At 43.7% G+C, this 18,464-nt stretch overlaps 1 protein-coding gene across 1 annotated transcript in view; it reads right to left on the bottom strand.

Annotated features, from left to right (window-relative positions):
- Positions 1–18,464, bottom strand: part of LOC115082337 (extended synaptotagmin-3-like) — a gene marked incomplete at both ends in the record, with an annotated part of 112,563 nt that overhangs the window by 37,140 nt on the left and 56,959 nt on the right. Inside the window, 6 exon segments of the mRNA XM_029586573.1 lie at positions 3,224–3,603; positions 10,731–10,880; positions 11,404–11,490; positions 11,781–11,846; positions 13,577–13,645; positions 13,741–13,803. Of these exon segments, the coding sequence (XP_029442433.1) occupies positions 3,224–3,603; positions 10,731–10,880; positions 11,404–11,490; positions 11,781–11,846; positions 13,577–13,645; positions 13,741–13,803 (815 nt within the window).

Genomic DNA, 18,464 nt, shown 5'->3' on the forward strand with positions numbered 1-18,464 from the left:
TATCTTTGATACAAGATGATTGCAAAGTAGCCACATGATCTTCTATTCATATTTTTACAAGGCACTACTATTTAGATGTGTCTCCCAGGGCTTCTGCCAAGGAGGTCAGGTCGGCAGTCATAGTTGGTGATTCGATTATTAGGAATGTAGACAGCTGGTTGGCTGGTGGGCGTGAGGATCCCCTGGTAACATGCCTACCTGGTGCGAAGGTGGCGGACCACACGCGTCACCTAGATAGGATTTTAGACAGTGCTGGGGAGGAGCCGGCTGTCATGGTACATGTAGGCACCAATGACATATGAAAATGTGGGAGGGAGGTTCTGGAAACCAAATTTAGGCTCTTAAGTAGAAAGCTTAAATCCAGAACCTCCAGGGTAGCATTCTCTGAAATGCTCCCTGTTCCACGTGCATGTCACCAGAGGCAGGCAGAGCTCCGGAGTCTCAATGTGTGGATGAGACGATGGTGCAAGGAAGAGGGATTCAGTTTTGTTAGGAACTGGGGAACCTTTTGGGGAAGGGGGAGTCTCTTCCGAAGGGATGGGCTCCACCTTAACCTGGGTGGAACCAGGCTACTGGCACTAACCTTTAAAAAGGAGATAGAGCAGCTTTTAAACTAGAACAAAGGAGAAAGCAGGCAGTCGCTCAGCAGCGCATGGTTTGGAGGGAGGTATCTTCAAAGGATACTAATGAAGCAGAGTTGGGGGATCCCAACAGAGAGGTTCCACTAATAATAAAAGTAGTCCAAGTGCCTGTAATTAAAAACTCACCCGAGTTAAAAGATTCCAATTTATCCTTGACAACTGAAAAGCAAAATGCTAATACAAACAAAAAACACACTTTGAAATGTTTGTATATAATGCCAAAAGTCTAAGAAGTAAGATGATGACATAGACCTAATTGGCATCTCAGAGACATGGTGGAAAGAGGATAACCAATGGGACAGTGCTATACCGGGGTACAAATTATATCGCAATGACAGAGAGGAGCATCTGGGAGGTGGGGTGGTGCTTTATGTCCGGGGTAGCATAGAGTCCAACAGGATAAAGATCCTGCATGAGACTAAATCCACAATCGAATCTTTATGGATAGAAATCCCTTGTGTGTTGGGGAAGAGTATAATGACAGGAGTATACTACTACTGTCCACCTGGCCAAAATGGTGAGATGGACAGTGAAATGCTAAGAAAAATTAGGGAAGCTAATTCCTGGATGGAATAAAAGACAGTTTAATGGAGCAATTAGTTCAGGAAAAGATGAGAAAGGGAGCAATTTTAGATCTAATTCTCAATGGAGCACAGGATTTGGTAAGAGAGGTAAAGGTGGTGGGGCCACTTGGCAATTGTGATCATAATATGGTCTAATTTGAATTAATGACTGGAAGATGGACAGTAGGTAAATCCACAGCACTAGCACTAAACTTTCAAAACAGAAACTTTGATAAAATGAGAAAAATAGTTAGAAAAAAACTGAAAGGTGCAGCTACATAGGTAAAAAGTGTGCAACAGGCATGGACATTGTTAAATACCATCCTAGAAACACAGACCAGATGTATTCCATGCATTAAGAAAGGTGGAAGGAAGGCAAAACGAATACTGGCATGGTTAAAAGTTGAGGTGAAAGAGGCTATTATAGCCAAAAGATCTTTCAAAAATTGGAAGAAGGAACCTTCAGAAGAAAATAGGATAAAGGGGGATATGATAGAAGTCTATAAAATCATGAAAGGACTTGAACAAATTAATGTAAATCATTTATTTACTCTCTCAGATAATGGAAAGACCAGGGGGCACTCCATGAAGTTAGCAAGTAGCTCATCTACTAGATAAGGGAGCCCTGACCGACGTGCCGCAAATGCGCAGTAGAGAGCAACTCTACCGCGCATGCGCGGGCAGCACGTCGGCCAGAGCGGAGCGTGCCCGAAAAAAAAAAAGGTGCCTGCTCCTTAGGAGTGGGAGCGGCAGCGACGAGCAGGAGCGGGAGGAGCAGTAGCCACGGCGACGACAAGCAGGAGCGGGAGGAGCAGCGGCGGTGACGCGCGCGCCAGGGAGGGACACCCCCCCTGTCTGCCGGGTGTGGATGACTGAAAGGGGAGGGGATTGAGAGAGGGGGAGTGAGTGAGGGGAGGAAGGAGAGAGTGAGCTGAGAGGAGGGAGGAGAGAGTGGGGGAGGGGGAGGTGAGGAGAGGGAGGTGAGAGTGAGGTGGGGGGAGGGAGGGAGGTGAGAGTGAGGGGAGGAAGGAGAGAGTGGGGGAGGGGGGTGAGAGAGGGAGGTGAGAGTGAGGTGGGAGGAGGGAGGTGAGAGTGAGATGGGGGAGGGAGACTAGAGGGGGGAGGAAGTGGGAAGGAAATGGACCGAAAATTTTTTTTTAAATGTAGCCCGTTGTTAAGGGCTTAACGGCTAGTTTTAAATAAATCGAAGAAAATTCTTTTTCACTCAGCGCATAGTTAAGCTCTGGAATTCATTGCCAGAGGATGTGGTTTCAGCATTTAGTGTTACTGGGTTTAAAAAAGGTTTAGATAAGTTCCTAGAGGTTAAATCCATAAACTGCTATTATGGTAATTAATAAGCAACAGTAGCTTATGATTTATCTAATTTTTGGGTACTTGCCAGGTACTTGTGACTTGGATTGGCCACTGTTGGAAACAGGATACTGGGCTTGATGGATCCTTGGTCTGACCCAGTATGGCATTTCTTAATTTCTAAGCTTCTCTCAGACAGAAATATATTTATTATTTTTAACACTGCTTGTCCAAAACTATTTAACTAAAGCTTCAATTCTCCCTCCATCCTCTACTGAGTTTGCAAAAATGAGGTATTTGAAGAATTTCACTGCAACCCTTAGCTTGTGTAGCTGGATTCGTCCTGCTTGTTTATGAAAAAACAAAGTTGCTTACTTGTAAATGGTAAGCCCCATGGATAGTAGACTAAACCAGCCACACAATCTTAGCCTCCTTCCCTGGAGTTGAGGTTTTGCTAGGGAAGTGACAGAAAGTTCGCCTGGTGGTGGCTGTACGGAACTCCTGTACATGCTCAGAAAGACTTGAGATTTTCTGAGCTCTAGAAAGCACAACTTCAGTAACATTGCAATTAGCAAAGTCACCCACCTGAGTGACCAGTTTTTCCAACTATCTTACAGGTAAGCAACTTTTCTCTCTCTCTCTCCTATGTACTGAGCAGCACATGCACATTCAGTGATTATTTAACTTAATAAAATAAAAGCAGCATACTTGTGCATCGTTAGATCAGTAGTGTCCATGCATGAGGAGGAAACAGAATTCAGTGAAGCAAGACTGGAGGCAAATTTCTTCAGGTGCCGAAGATTTGGTGTCATGGATGCAAGTGGTGTCCTTGTACCTTGTGTTGCTTGTGGTGCTGGTTCTAAGTTCTTTTCGGCTACCTCTTTCTCAGGTTCTGTAACACTCTCCTTTTTTACTGGCTTATTTTCAGGGATGCTAGTAAGTGACGTCTTGGGAGGTTCTTTGTTTCTTTGTGAAGTGGAGGGATATTTGCTTTGAGATCCCACCCTCCTGATGGACACAGGGCCTTGCTTTAAGGAATTAACACCAGTATAGATACTGTCCGGATCAGGGTCTTCAATGCATAAGATCTAGAACCAACAGATATAGAGAAATCAACTCTACATAACATCACTGCTATGTGCCCAAACCCAGGTCCCAATGTACTAAGACGGAAGTGTGAAAAAAAAACCCAAAAGTGCTCTGTATTTCAGGACACATTTTCTTAATGCACTTACTAAGAAGTTAATTCCAGATCCAGTAAGCTAATAGTATGCAAATGCATCAGGAATTTAAAAAGCAGGTAAACTTAAATATCACATTTAATGCATATAAACCATGCTAGAAGCATAACTACAGTTTGGGCACATAAAGGTTGTGAGCACAAACCAAGAGTTAGGTGCACAGCTTTTGTATTCCTAACATAGGAACATAAGTAATGCTTCTTAAAGTTGTGTGCATAAAATATACGTTGAGCATAAAATTTGTGCTCCTAGGCTGTACGCAGAAAATACACAGAAAACATGTTTGCATGCAGAAATCCTGACTACAGGACTACACAAATTCCAGCTTCAGTCCCATAGATCGACACTAGCCCCAGAACCTTTATTCCACTTTTGATCAGGAATTAAAATTTCCAGCATTAAGAAAATATGAGATAAGTCTACGCACCTCTGCAATAGGGAGTAATAGCTAATGCCTTAACATGGAATTTGCACGTAGGAGCACTAAACTGCATACAATTTTTGTGCATAAAACTTCTTGTTATATTAGAAGTAACATTCTATGCACAAACATGTGCAGAGCAGCACATGCTGACATGTGCACTTAACTTATGTCACGGCCCCAATGAGTTAAATTTGTCCAAAAAAAAAAAAAACCAAAAAAACCCCCACTACGATCCTCCCAGCTTATTCCAAAATGCTCTAATTTCTGTCCCCTACCATTTCCGTTGTGAATACAGCAAGGTTGCTTACCCAGAAAGGGGGCTCTCTATAGACAGCAGGATAAAAATCAGCTATAACCAGTGGATGATGTCATCCAACAGCACCAACATGGACAACTCTCAGAGCTCAGAAATGTTTCTAAGCATGCATGTGGCCACTGCCTTGTGAGACCTTCAGTTTCTTCCTAAGTTTAAGTTGAGTAGTCCATTCTCCAGGGAATTGGGAAGGTCTATATTGAAAATATTTATGTTTTATATTATACCTTTGTTACCCTTGAAAAAATTCGTTATACTGTACTTCCTACTAATTTTGTTGTTTGATCCTCTCCTCTTACTCTAGTTAACACCATCCCAAGTGGTACACGAACTAACACATACCACTAGTTGAACACTCTGCCTATGAAAAATCGTTAATCATGTTGACCAAATGATAAAATTGTAAAGCCTTTGTGATGGCAATACCGAACGACGGTACATAAAATGCTATAAATAAATAAATAAAATAATGCATATATTATCTTGTCTACAGACAACACATTACAGGTAATCAACTGGATTGGGGGGCTGAACAGATAGAGGTAAGGATAACACATTTGATGCAGCCATACCAAGGCTAAGAGAATAACTCATATCTTGTCCTACAGAATCTTCTGGACAGACCTGGTGATAAGCAGAATTGGAAGGTATGCATAGAGCAGACAGATGCTTCAGTTTAGCACTGCTCTGTAGCTTCTCAGTCTCATAGAACAGAACTGAGTGACCTTCCAGTTTTCCTACAATGTGAACAAAATCACAGGGTTTCCCTAAGAGAGGAACAGGTTGCTCTTGACCCTCTAGATTTAGAGACCACTTGTGATGCTGCAGGACTCTGAGCCAGTCCAAAAGTGTATTTGAACACCTGTGAAATAAATCACCTGAGGTAAAAGCTGATATGATAGGTCCATGACAAGAGACAAGAACTTTTGACATGGACGTATCATAACAGAGGGTACACAAGTCCATGTCTCCTTATTTATATAAAAACATGGCCACCTGATTGACCCCTGGATCAACATTTCCTTGACCGCAGGTGGGACACAGCTCTTAATTCATACCAGAGGGCCCACAGATCTAGAAGGCTGATCTGCAGATGACTTTCCACTTCGGACCAAACTCTGGGTCCACAAAGCACCATTGTGTGCCCCCAACCTCTTGTGGAAGCACTAACAGACAGCACCATTTTGTGTGTTGTGACACTAAAGTCCTAAGGCAAGCATTTCCAGGTTTATCCACACCCCTTCCTTGGAGTCCCAAATCTCTGAGAATAATTGGAAAGACTGATCTTGGAGGGCCTACCTAAGGCCCTGCATGTGAAGACGAGTTATAGGAACTACATGGACTGGCGCCCCCATGTGGCCCAGCAAGACAAGCACTGACCTTTTGAAAGGGAGGGAACCTATAACACCAATTAAAGTCCCAGCCCTCTCAACTAGTAGGAAGGCTTTCTTCTGAAACAAATCAATCCAGGCGCCTATAAACTGAAACAGGATCAAGTTGAACCTTGGAAAATTGACAAATTTCAGGGACTAAAGAAAAATATATAGAGGAACTCCAGGATTCCTGTTGCTGAGTGGCTCATCACTAATCAGTCATCCTGGTTTGGGAACACAGACTCCCTCCTTCCGTAGCTGCACCTTTATGAACACAAGGCACTTTGTGAACACACTCAGAGCCTCCAAGGTGCCAAATGGGAGCATCTTGTATTGATAAGCACACACCCTCTAATCACAAACCTGAGGAATCTCAGATGTGAACAGAGAAAATCAACATATGCGTCTTTCAGGACCAGTATGCACAGACAATCCTTCGACTGAATGAACTGCATAACAGTCTGGGACATTTTAATTTTGAACCATGTTGTAATCCACCTTGAACAGATGTGCTGATAAGGCAGGCTACAAAATTCTGTAAATAAATTAAACTTCTCTTGGATCTGTAACTTACTTCAAGTTGTACAGATCCAGAACAGGCCTTTGTCCATCCGACTTCTTGGGAATTAAGAAGCACCAGAAGCAGAACCCTATGTCACACTCCCTATGGCCTTCTAATGAAGAAAGGATATTCCAGCTATAACTAAGCCAAAATGGGTGGGTTCAGAACTGGGAACAGAGGTCCACCAGTTCGGGGGGATGGCACAAGAAGCGTAAGCGTTAGCCATACTTCACAGTTCTCAGAACTCATTTGTCCTTCGTAATGCAGCCCCATTCCAACAAGGGCTGGACCCTTTCCCCCATCATTGGAGGTGGACATCAAAACTTCACCCAAGACTTTGGCTGTGATTCTTGCATAACATCAAGTTAAGCAAGTTAAACCTTTCTCTCAGCCGATCTTTGGAGGGAAGCTGCTGAGGATGAGAAGGTGGGGCTTGTCTTTGTAAAGAGTGGAAAGGATTATTCTGATAAAAAGGCCATATGTAATTATGTCTGGACATAAGCTGGTTTCCTGGCACTACAAACATCCAACTGCAGCGTTAACTGATGCTCCTTCATTAGTGCCACCATTTCTTGTACCTCGTCCCCAAACAGGTTCTCTCCTGGGCACAGTACATCCACCAAGCAATAGTGAACATCTTCCCAAAGCCCACTTTTCTAGAGCTATGTACATCTCCAGGCTCCAACAGACACTGCTGAAAAGTGTCAAAAGTTCCCAGGAGGCATGTTAGAATGCTTCATAGAGCATTTTATGTTTCAAGGCCAATTCCATCATCATCATAGAGTGGTGCAGTAGTCTGACAACTTCAAATTCCAGAGAAGCTTGGATTCTATTTTAAGTCAATTTTGCTCACCCAGGCAGGCAAAATTCGAGGGTCTGCCACATCCTCATCTATAGGTATTAATTTAAAAGACTATGGACTGAAATAGAAGCAGATTCCATAGGGGGTTGGATGAACCGCAACAGCCCGAAAACCTCCATTCTTGGACCCTCTTCCTTCTTGAGGTTAATGGACAATATATTCAACATCTTCTGAACAGAGTGTAACTAAGGGCCTCAGTAAGCCCAGAGAGGAAAATACTGCCATAGATCCTTCACTGCCCGATGACTATTACACTTATCTATGACTCGCATGAAGAGAAAGGCAACCAAGGAGGGCATCTCTGGTGTTCTGATGGAAAGAGAATAGGTAGGAATTTCCACCCCTTCCCTCACCAAATCCTTCAGGGTGTGGAGGGGTTAGCAGATGCCCTGAGAGGTGGTTAACTAGCCATGTCAAAGTGAACTCACTCCAGCTGGTGAAGCTCATAGAGGGGAAGCCTAGACATCTCAGGACTACTCTCCCCCTCCCCACAAACACCACTGTATGAGAAAAACTTCGCCATCCTGGACAGAAGGGGGTTCTTATCCTCCCTCTCTGTTCCTCAAGGAGCAAGAAGGTAAATAAATTCCTCACCAACAGACAGCTGGGTCAAACTTTGTGGAGGTGCCCACTGTGCTGGAGTAGGCAGGGAAACATCCTTCTCTGACTCCCAAATAAGTTTGTCCTCACTGGGCACTGCAGTAGCTGGCAGTATCAAAGAGAACATTGGTGGAGTGGGCATTTGTGCCCAGGAATTGTTTGGCGCCAACGCACTCCATGACACTTGCGCCAATGTACTCTACTGGCTGGAGTCAAACTGACCCATCAGCACCCAAAACAAAATCCCTCCACAATCAATGGCTATTTATTTCTTCACACAGAGATGCTCTGTGCTAAGGAAACTGACTGCATCTTGGCAAGCACTGGTACCATATAACAGAAGGTGCCGAGACTGAAGCATTTGGGAAGAACAAACTGTCTAGTACCATGGAGGACCTCTGCGAGGAGGTCAATGCCATCTGTGCTAAACAGCTACTCACTGGGGAGGTCAAAGGCACTCTTCTAGATGTTGAGTTAGGGCCCACTCCAGCAGGGATCACTTGCACACTCTTCTCAGTACCTCTTCTTGCTCCTTAGACTTTCACATCAAGCTCAAACCATTGCCTGTGTCGAATCCAGAAACCAGCAGCAACAGGGAGAATTTTCCCAGCAGACCTATGGGAAGACTCTTGGCATGATTTCTGTTGCTTCATGTGGCGCCGAGACTCCAGAGGCCATACTCGGAGGTAAATTGACTACGCTGCCTACCCTTGCATCAAGGCTTTGGGGCAATATCGATGCAGTTTTCTAGAAGTCTTTCATCTTCCAGGTGTGGGGCCTGTAGCTTCCATGAGGACATCCTGCTGCAATTCAGACAACTGGAATCATCATGGTCCAGGCCCAGGCAATGGTAGCAGACAGTGTGGGTGTCTGTGATGGGCACATGGTGCACATACCTGTAGGTTTTGAACCTGCTAACTAAGGGCTTCAACTTGAACTTCACCATATACATTTTTTTTTTTAAAGGAGGTATAACAAGTTTTTGGAGGGGCTGCAAGGCAGTGGCATGAAAAACTTTTAAAAATTTCTAAATTAGTGAAAAATGATAAACATTGAGAGTGGGAATCTGTGCAGTAGCTTGGATAAAGAAAGAGGTGCTCACAGGGTAGCAGCCACCCGTACGAACTCACGCATTCTCAGGAACATTCCTGAGCTCAGAGCTGGATTTGTGTTATGCCGTTTGACGGCATCACCCACTGGTTATGACCTATTTAATCCTACTTGATGTCGGAGAACCTCAGGAAGGTGAAAATGTACCATCTTCCATCATGCTTCTGATGAGGCACTATAATGCAGTATATACAAATACACACTTAAAGGTCCTCCTGGTTCTCTTTTTCATGTGGTTTCCTGCCATTTCACTTTGGTTATTTTGCTAAATCAACTACAGTACCTACAATCTAATTCCTCTGCAGGTTATTACACCTCTGCAAATGCCAGTCTGAATTATTTTAGCTAAATTACCTTCCTGCTGACAAAGACTAGAGGAATACAGAGGCCAGAGTAAATGCCACAGAATGCTTAAAATATGAAAAGAACTAATTGAGAGACAGAAAATTGCAAGATAAAAGCAGAAGCAATAAATGTTTCAGTTATTTGGCATAAAAGTCTAAACAAAGTAGATTATATGCCACTTTTTAAAAACCCACAAACTAACAGGTCTGTCTAATGCAGAGCTTTAAAATCCTTCCTCTTAAGAGAGGAGATGTGATCTAGTGGTTACAGCTCTATTGTAGAGTCAATTTGTATACGAAGAGGAAGAAAATGCACACTCTGGCTGGCATTGCGATGGAAATTCTAATAAAATTACCACCAACTTTGGGTCTGATTTTACCAAGGCTTTTTTTCCATTCTGTACCCATGGGAAATAAACTTAGTAAATCAGGCCCCTGGTGCATCTTATCTAGCAAAGTCTGAAAGATGTCATAACAATTAGTGATGACCTGGTCTATGTAATGTGTACATTCAGCATGCATCAGCCACTCCGAATATTGAGCTATACAGCGTTTTCAAAATTAAGCAAATCTACACATGTTGCAAAAAGAAAGTGAAGCTAATTAGAACAGATTTGCTACATTCCTGGTTATAAAAAGCTGAAAAATTATACAGCCTCCAAAGAATCACTAGACAGAACGAGTATTAGTAACATCATTCTGGTTTTTTTTTTCCAAGTTGCCGCAATCAACGACAATCTGAGTACGGTAGGTGGAAGGGGGAAGGGGCAGTTTTCAAAGACATTCCCGCGGGAAACGACCTGCTATAAATCTGCCCATCCAATATGCAGGTAAATTTACCCGGACTAAGCAGAGGTGGAGCGGTTTGCACTTACATGCCTCGCTTTTGTATTTTCAAAAGCCATGCCAGTAAATATTCCTGAAACACGCATAGCAGTTTAATTGTGTGGGGGGCGTTTTGGTGGGATAATTTTCAATGCAAATTTCCACGCGTAAGATTACTTTAAAAAAAGTGGGGTAACTTCATCATCTGTTGTCTAATTTATGCAGGCAGTTACAAAATTACCCCCTTAACGTCTGTGAAAACTGCTTCTGATTTAGCTGAACAGATCAGCAGCAGCACTGTGTGCTGCCATGGAGGCCCTGCATGCAACTATTTCAGTCATTTAACATGGATATCCTAAAAACCAGACTGGCTGGTGGTCCCCAAGGACTGGGCTGAAAACCAGTGAAGCAGCAAGGCTTCTGTACAGTGCAAGTTCTACAAATATATTTGCAGTCCTTTCTGCATATGGAGAAAGATCAGAATATAATTTTTTTGTATTTTATTTTTTTTACAGACTCGTGCTAAGGAAATCATGTCAAGAAGTCATTAAAATATCTTACACGCAATACAAGTTTCATTTTAATAAAGCTGTCTGGCCCAGAATTCTCCAGCTGGAACTTCTGATCGAGGGTGAGGTCCGTATCTTTCAAAATGCGGTGGAGGGGGATGTCCAAGATCCCCAGCGCACACTGGCGTTCATCATCCTTTACCTGCAAAACAAAATGTTCAAACAGAACGTGATGCAGGTCCACTGGAAAGTGAAATTCAGCAAGAGAAGAAAAAACAGCTCCTCTCCTGCAGCGGCTTGCTTTATTTCTAGTTACTTCCTCTGCTGTCTTCTACTCTGGACGCTTACTTTCTGCAGCTGTGAATTCAATATGAATTCCTGTGGAAGCCCAGTCCCTGTAATGCTGCAGGGCTTAGCCAGCCCTGTGTGTCAAGCTCTCACTAGCAGATTGTAAGCAGAGACAACATGAACAGCCAGGTGCACCTTTGCCAATTTAAAGAAAGGAGGGGGATCAAACTGATTAGGACCACACTTACAGAGTAAGATGGGAAAAAGTACAATTCTGTAGATTGCTAGTCACCTGTATTTCACTCTGTACTACCCTAAAGTAAATGAATAAAAACACTAAAGTACGCTAAAGGAAAGCAAGACATTGTACATGAAGCATTTTCTTGAAATGACTAATGGATGCTGCTAATAATCTAAGGAAATACAAGGTACTTTACCTCAATGTGAAGATGCTCTGTGTGAATATTCTGAATAAAGAATGCAAAAGCCTGCTCCCAGATAGGATTTTTGCTCAAACAAATCATCTGTAGGTAAAATAAAAATAAAACAAAATGCCTCTTAGCAATGACAGACATTTAAGAACCCACTGAAGTCTCTACATATCTATAGGAAGCAATTAATTTTCAGACTATCCATTTTGGGACAAGGATTGAGTACTTTTAAATCACAGACTTTGCAAAGAAAAAGCATGCGCAATACTCTCTCTCAAACTCTTTGCATTTGATTTTTGTGCAGGTAAATTTTCTATGGAAAACGTTGTGCAAAAGAACATAAGAAATGGTTACATGGTAGAAAAAGACAGCCAGCCTCCTACCTTGCTCTTCACCATTTTGCTGCCTACAGTGAGCTGCGCATAGGAGTTGGGATCCTTATCGGTTTTCTTTATGGTAAGACACAAGACAGAATATCACACGGTCAGTACAGCAGTCAGGATATTTTGGGAAGGAATACAAAACTGCAGTGTTTGCTAGCAACACATTCCATGAGGGAATTCAGGATTAGTAATAAACTCAATTTACGGTTTTTTTCAGTTTGAATCACTCCATATCTGGGTTTAATTATCACTTCTGAATATACAAAGGATGCACCAAAACCTGCCGTTTTTAAAGCCCAAAGGTGGTTTAATTCTTGTCTCATTTTAAGGGCACGATGCTTCCATGAGCACAGACTGAAAGAAATTTATGAATCAATTGGGTCCCTAAGGGTGCAATTTTCAAAGGATTTTCAACAAGAGTTTGCCCGTATAAAAACTCCCTTTGAAAACTGTCTCCACTCCCATCTAATGTGGGGGAAAAGTACCTATGCCACCCACAATACTCGACAGCAATGGCTGCCAAGACAGTAAAAGAAAAAATGAGAAACGCCAGAGTCTTTCATTCTTATTGATACTTTTTCCAGGGTGTAAACGTTTACCTGCCTTCTCATGCCCATTCCACATTATTCGGGTGTCTTTAGTTTACAATAACTGTCCCATTTTCCATGGTTTGAATAATGGAGCACCTACTACAGAAGCTGAACATTTTGGCTACTAATCTGTTGTCGTAGCAGAGTTTTGGCGCAGCTGGCATTAGGGTGGGCAGAACCAGCTGAAGTTCATCTGAACTGCCACCTGCTCACTAGCCCAAATAAATCGGTAGACTCAAATTAAGCCAAGCCCAAAACCATGACCCTGTTTTGGAAGGCCCAAAACCTTGGTTGGGGGGGGGGGGGGTGGAGAGGAGTGTCATCACATCACCCATCCCCTTCAGCCTGCCATTTGGGAGTCCTGCAGTTTCCTCCTGCTCCTGTCGTGGCTATAATGCTCTCAGACTCCATTGCTCAGCTACCTCGGGTTTTCTCCTCTATTTTTAAGTCCTTCCCATCCAGCCCAGCCACAGAACAAGCAGCTTCTGGCCAAAAAGGCCCAAGGTACCTTTCCCTCTGGGACCCGCCACAAACGCATCACTGTTGCGTAACATCTGGGACGCCGTCATCCCCAGGGGCTGTGAGCACTATCTCCCCGGCATCCCTAAGCCCTAGTCAGGCCTACTTCTTTTGTTTCGAACCAATGCCCCCACACAGTTTGTTCCTCTCTACCTAGGAAGGTCAGGAATGTTTCAGCTCCTTTACAGCTACATGCAGTTTCCGTGTTCTTGCCTTTTGATAATACCAAGGCCTAGTGTACGATATTGCAGACATCTAGGAAGCTATTTCCAAATATTTCATTTGTTTTTTAACCAATTTAAAACCACTACTTTTTCAAGGAATGGAAACATCACCCTGCTCACCCAACCTCCATAATTTAGGGGTTCGAAAGAAGATACCAATGAAGAAGTTATTGGCTTGCAGTAAGAAAGAATGTAGGTATTCAAAGAGCATCGTCAGTAAAGACAGTCATGGAAACTAGTTGTATATGAGGAGCTGGAATCCCCGTTATTGGAGACTAATTTTCTGAAGAGTAGATTACACAAGCAATTGTCAGGGATCCACTGAATCCTGTTTGGAGGCAGAGTAATGCATCAGAAGATCAAGGCCCTCCCTTCCCTCGATGAGTATCCTAGTCCTCACTAACATACCAGTAAGTTTTAGTTAACTACAGCATGCTTGAAAACCGCTGAATATAATCATTACCTTGATATAGTTGGTATTCTTCATCTTCCTTGTGCTATATTCATTGTTTGAATATTCAAAATGATTGCTCTGTATTGGTGAAGGAAAAGGATCACACAATGTGAAAGAAGCAAAGAAATGTATAAAACTGAAAGCTACCAATCTATTTATAGGACTTTACTTACAGGTAGATTGTATGCACAGTCCAGGTAGACAATGATCATCGCTGTGGAGAGACCAGCCTTAGGCTGTATATGGGGGGAAAAAAAAATATAAGGCAATGGGAGGTGGAATAATTTAGCAGCCCAAATTTGTGGCATTTTGGAGTTTTTTTGGCAGATTTCTGTGCATCTCCTCTTCTGGATTTAATACAAATTACACAAGATCTCACTCAAATATATTCATACAGTTGTATATATGCACTGGGTGATACGACCAGACATTTCCAACATGGCAGCAAGAAATTCACATTCACCCGAGTAGGTATGAATGCACCTGCTGCCACAAATACAGATATACCCAGCAGCGGTGAAGAGCCCACTCACAAGGAGGATAAATAAAGCAAAATTGCTTACCTTGTAATAGGTGTTATCCCAGGACAGCAGGATGTAGTCCTCACATATGGGTGACATCAGTAATGGAGCCCTATGTACGGAAAACTTCTGTAAAAGTTTCTATGAAACTTTTGACTGGCACCAGTGTGCCTACTGAGCATGCCCAGCATGCTATGATATTCCCTGCCACAGGGGTCTCCCTTTAGTCTTGGTTTGTAGCAATAGCGTTAGCCAAAATAAAATAATAAAACGTATCGGACCCAACTCCGCGGGGTGGCGGGTGGGTTTCGTGAGGACTACATCCTGCTGTCCTGGGATAACACCTATTACAAGGTAAGCAATTTTGCTTTATCCCAGGACAAGCAGGATGCTAGTCCTCACATATGGGTGATTAGCAAGCTAGAGGCTGAGTCAATTTGTCATGTAGCAACAGTGAAGTATTGTTGATGGAATGAATCAGCCGAAGATCACAGCAGGTTGGACGTAGAAGGAGTTGGGATTATACTGGAAACAAGTTCTTTAAGACAGATTGTCCATAGGCTGAATCTTGTCTTCCTTCTTTGTCTAGACAGTAGTGAGCTGCAAAAGTGTGAAGAGAACTCCAGGTTGCTGCTTTACAAATGTCCAGAATAGGTACAGAGCGAAGGTGTGCTACTGAGGTTGACATTGCTCTGACTGAATGTGCTTTTACTCGCCCTTGAAGAGTAAGGCCTGCTTTTCCATAACAAAATTGAATGCAATCTGCAAGCCAGTTTGACAGAGTATGCTTACCCACTGCTTTACCTGGTTTGTTTGGATCATAGGATACAAACAGCTGACTGGATTTTCTTTGGGCTGTAGTGCGGTTTAAATAGAAGGATAACGCACGCTTACAGTCCAAAGTGTGTAAGGCTCGTTCACCTTGATGGGAATGAGGCCTAGGAAAGAATGTTGGTAAAACTATGGATTGGTTCAAATGAAATTCCGTGACAACCTTAGGAAGGAACTTTGGATGTGTCCGGAGGACTACCCTGTCATGTAGGAACTTTGTAAAAGGTTCGTATGTGACTAGTGCTTGTAATTCACTGACCCTTCTAGCTGATGTAATGGCTATAAGAAAGACCGTTTTCCAAGTTAGGTACTTAAGGTCACAGGTATTTATGGGTTCAAATGGGGAACGCATGAGCCTAGTTAATACTACGTTTAGGTCCCATTGAATGCTTGGGGAATGAATTGGAGGTTTAATGTGAGTTAGGCCTCTCATGAATTTACTGACGAGAGGCTGTGTGGAGAGAGGCGCATCACCTAGCTTGTTATGATAAGCTGAGATTGCACTTAAGTGTACCCTTACAGATGACGTCTTAAGACCAGAGTCTGAGAGATGGTAAAGGTAATCTAGTAGCGTGGTAGTGGGGCAAGTGAAAGGATCTAAATCTTTCTGAGTGCACCATAAAGTAAACCTTTTCCATTTGTAGGAATAATTCTTTCTAGTGGAAGGTTTACGTGCAGCTATTAGTACCTGAGATATATTAGTTGAAAGGTTGAATGGTTGCAAGATCAAGCTTTCAACATCCATGCTGTCAGGGACAGGGATTGAAGGTTGGGATGGCGCAACTGACCCTGTTCCTGAGTTATGAGATTGGGAGCTACTCCCAGGCGAATGGGATCCCTGACTGAGAGATCTAGCAGTGTGGGGAACCATACTTGTCGAGGCCAATATGGGGCTATGAGTATCATGGACCCCTTGTCCTGTTGTAGCTTTACTAATGTTTTGGTTATGAGCGGTATTGGTGGATACGCGTATAACAGGCCTGAGTTCCAATGGCGAGCAAACGCGTCCTTTGGTAAGTTGTTCTGCCGGAAGAGGAAAGAGCAGTAATTGTTCACTTTGTAGTTCAGAGGTGACGCAAAGAGATCTATTGTTGGTTGACCCCAGCGTTGAAATATCTTGGTTGCTATCGCTGGGTCGAGGGACCACTCGTGTGGTTGAAAGTGGCGGCTGAGGCGATCCGCTACTGTGTTGTGGATGCCTGCTAGGTAGGTGGCCCGTAGTAGAATTGAGTGTGCTAGGGCCCAGTCCCATATTTGAGCTGCTTCCTGGCAAAGGAGGTACGAGCCCGTACCACCCTGCTTGTTGATGTACCACATGGCTACTGTGTTGTCCGTTTGGATCAGAACAGTCTTGTGTGAAAGGCAGTCCTTGAATGCATGTAGAGCATAGCGTATAGCTCGAAGCTCCAGGAAGTTTATTTGAAAAGAGGCTTCTTGTTTTGTCCACGTGCCTTGCGTCTTTAAGTGAGCAATGTGCGCACCCCACCCCAAGGTGGATGCATCTGTTGTTAAAGTCACTTGTGGAACTGGTTGCTGAAAAGGCAGGCCTTTGAGCAAGTTGATTACGGATGTCCACCAGAGAAGAGATGATCTTAGATCTGGTGTGATACGAATGGGAGTGGACAATGGTTGAATGGCTTGAATCCATTGAGATTTGAGTGTCCATTGCGGTAGGCGCATGGTCAGTCTGGCCATGGGAGTTACATGAACTGTTGAGGCCATGTGTCCGAGTAGGGTGAGGCACTGATGAGCTGTAACTCGAGATTGATTGCGAACTGATTGTGCTAAGAGGACGAGTGCCTGAGCACGGTCTCTTGGAAGAAAAGCTTTTGCTGTGATAGTATTGAGATCTGCACCTATGAACTGTAACTGGTGAGATGGTGTGAGATGGGATTTCTCGTAGTTGATGAGAAACCCCAAGGAGTGAAGTAACTGCATTGTGAGATGGAGAGAAGTGAGAGCACCGTTTTGTGTTTGACTTCTGATTAGCCAATCGTCCAAGTAGGGAAACACATGTACTCTTTGCTTGTGAAGATGTGCCACCGCTACTGCAAGACACTTTGTGAACACTCGAGGTGCTGAGGCTAGGCCGAAAGGCAGTACTCGATATTGGAAGTGCTGACCTTCCACCAGAAATCGCAGGTACTGTCGATGAGGAGGAAAAATGGGAATGTGAGCATAAGCGTCTTGAAGATCCAGAGAGCAGAGCCAATCTCCTTTTTGAAGAAGAGGTAGCATGGTGCCTAATGACACCATCCTGAATTTTTCTTTCTTTAGAAATTTGTTGAGATTTCTGAGATCTAGGATTGGGCGTAGGCCCCCGGTTTTCTTTGGAATGAGGAAATATCGGGAGTAGAATCCTCTGCCCCACTGAGGCCTGGGAACTTTTTCTATGGCCTTGGCAGTCAGTAGGGTGGATAATTCTACTTGTAGAATTGTGTAATGATAAGACACTGTCCAAGATGGGATAGGAGGATTGTCGTTTGGTACAGTGAGGAAATCCAAGTGGTACCCTTGAGATACAATTGAGAGTACCCATTGATCTGTCGTGATGGAGTTCCAATTTTGATGGAAATGAGAAATTCGGCCTCCGACAGGTAATTGTGGGCAAGGATTTTTGGAATGACTCATGCTCTCTGGTTGGATTTCAAAATCCAGACGTGGACGCTGCAGGTGGAGGCTGTTGAGGTCTGGCAGGTCTCTGGCGAGGTTGTGACCTTTGAGTAGGCCTTTGCTGTCTGGGTCTAGCTGCTGGGGGATAATACCGCCGAGGGCGGTAATATGGTTTCCTTGGTTCTCTTCTTGGAAGCCTCCTAGAAGGTTGGTGTACTTCTTGCGGCAGCTGAGATAGTTGTTTAAGGGTCTCAGTGTGATCCTTAATTGTCGCCACCGCCTCTTTAACTTTATCCCCAAAGAGGTTTTCTCCAAGGCAAGGCAAGTCTGCCAAGCGCTCTTGTACCTCTGGTCTCAGCTCCGATGATTTCAACCAGGCCCATCTTCTGGCTGTGATTCCTGACGCTGACAGTCGGGAGGCTGTTTCAAAGGAATCATATGTTGCTCGAACCTCGTGTTTACCCGCCTCCAGGCCTTTGTGCACGAGTTTTAGTAATCCGTCCTGAAACTGGTCAGGTAACTGGTGTGACAGTGTTTCTACCTGTTTCCACAGGTCTCGCTGGTACTGATTCATAAAGAGCTGGTAAGAATTTATTCTAGATACCAGCATGGCAGCTTGGAATATTTTTCTTCCTAGATTGTCCAGGAACCGGTTATCCTTACCAGGAGGTGTAGAGGCATGCTGTTTTAACCTCTTGGCCTTCTTTTGGGCCGACTCGACCACCACTGACTGATGCGGTAATTGTGTTTTTTGAAACCCTGGGATGGGCTGTACCAGATAAGTGGCATCAGCACGCTTATTGACCGCTGCCACAGACCCAGGGTGCTCCCACATTCTGTACATCAATTCTTGTAGGACCTCATGGACTGGAATGGCAAGAATTTCCTTAGGAGGATCTACGAATTGGAGAACTTCCAAAGTTTTTTGTCTG

This window comes from Rhinatrema bivittatum, unplaced genomic scaffold (assembly GCF_901001135.1).
Source record: "Rhinatrema bivittatum unplaced genomic scaffold, aRhiBiv1.1, whole genome shotgun sequence".
NCBI lineage: Eukaryota > Metazoa > Chordata > Amphibia > Gymnophiona > Rhinatrematidae > Rhinatrema > Rhinatrema bivittatum.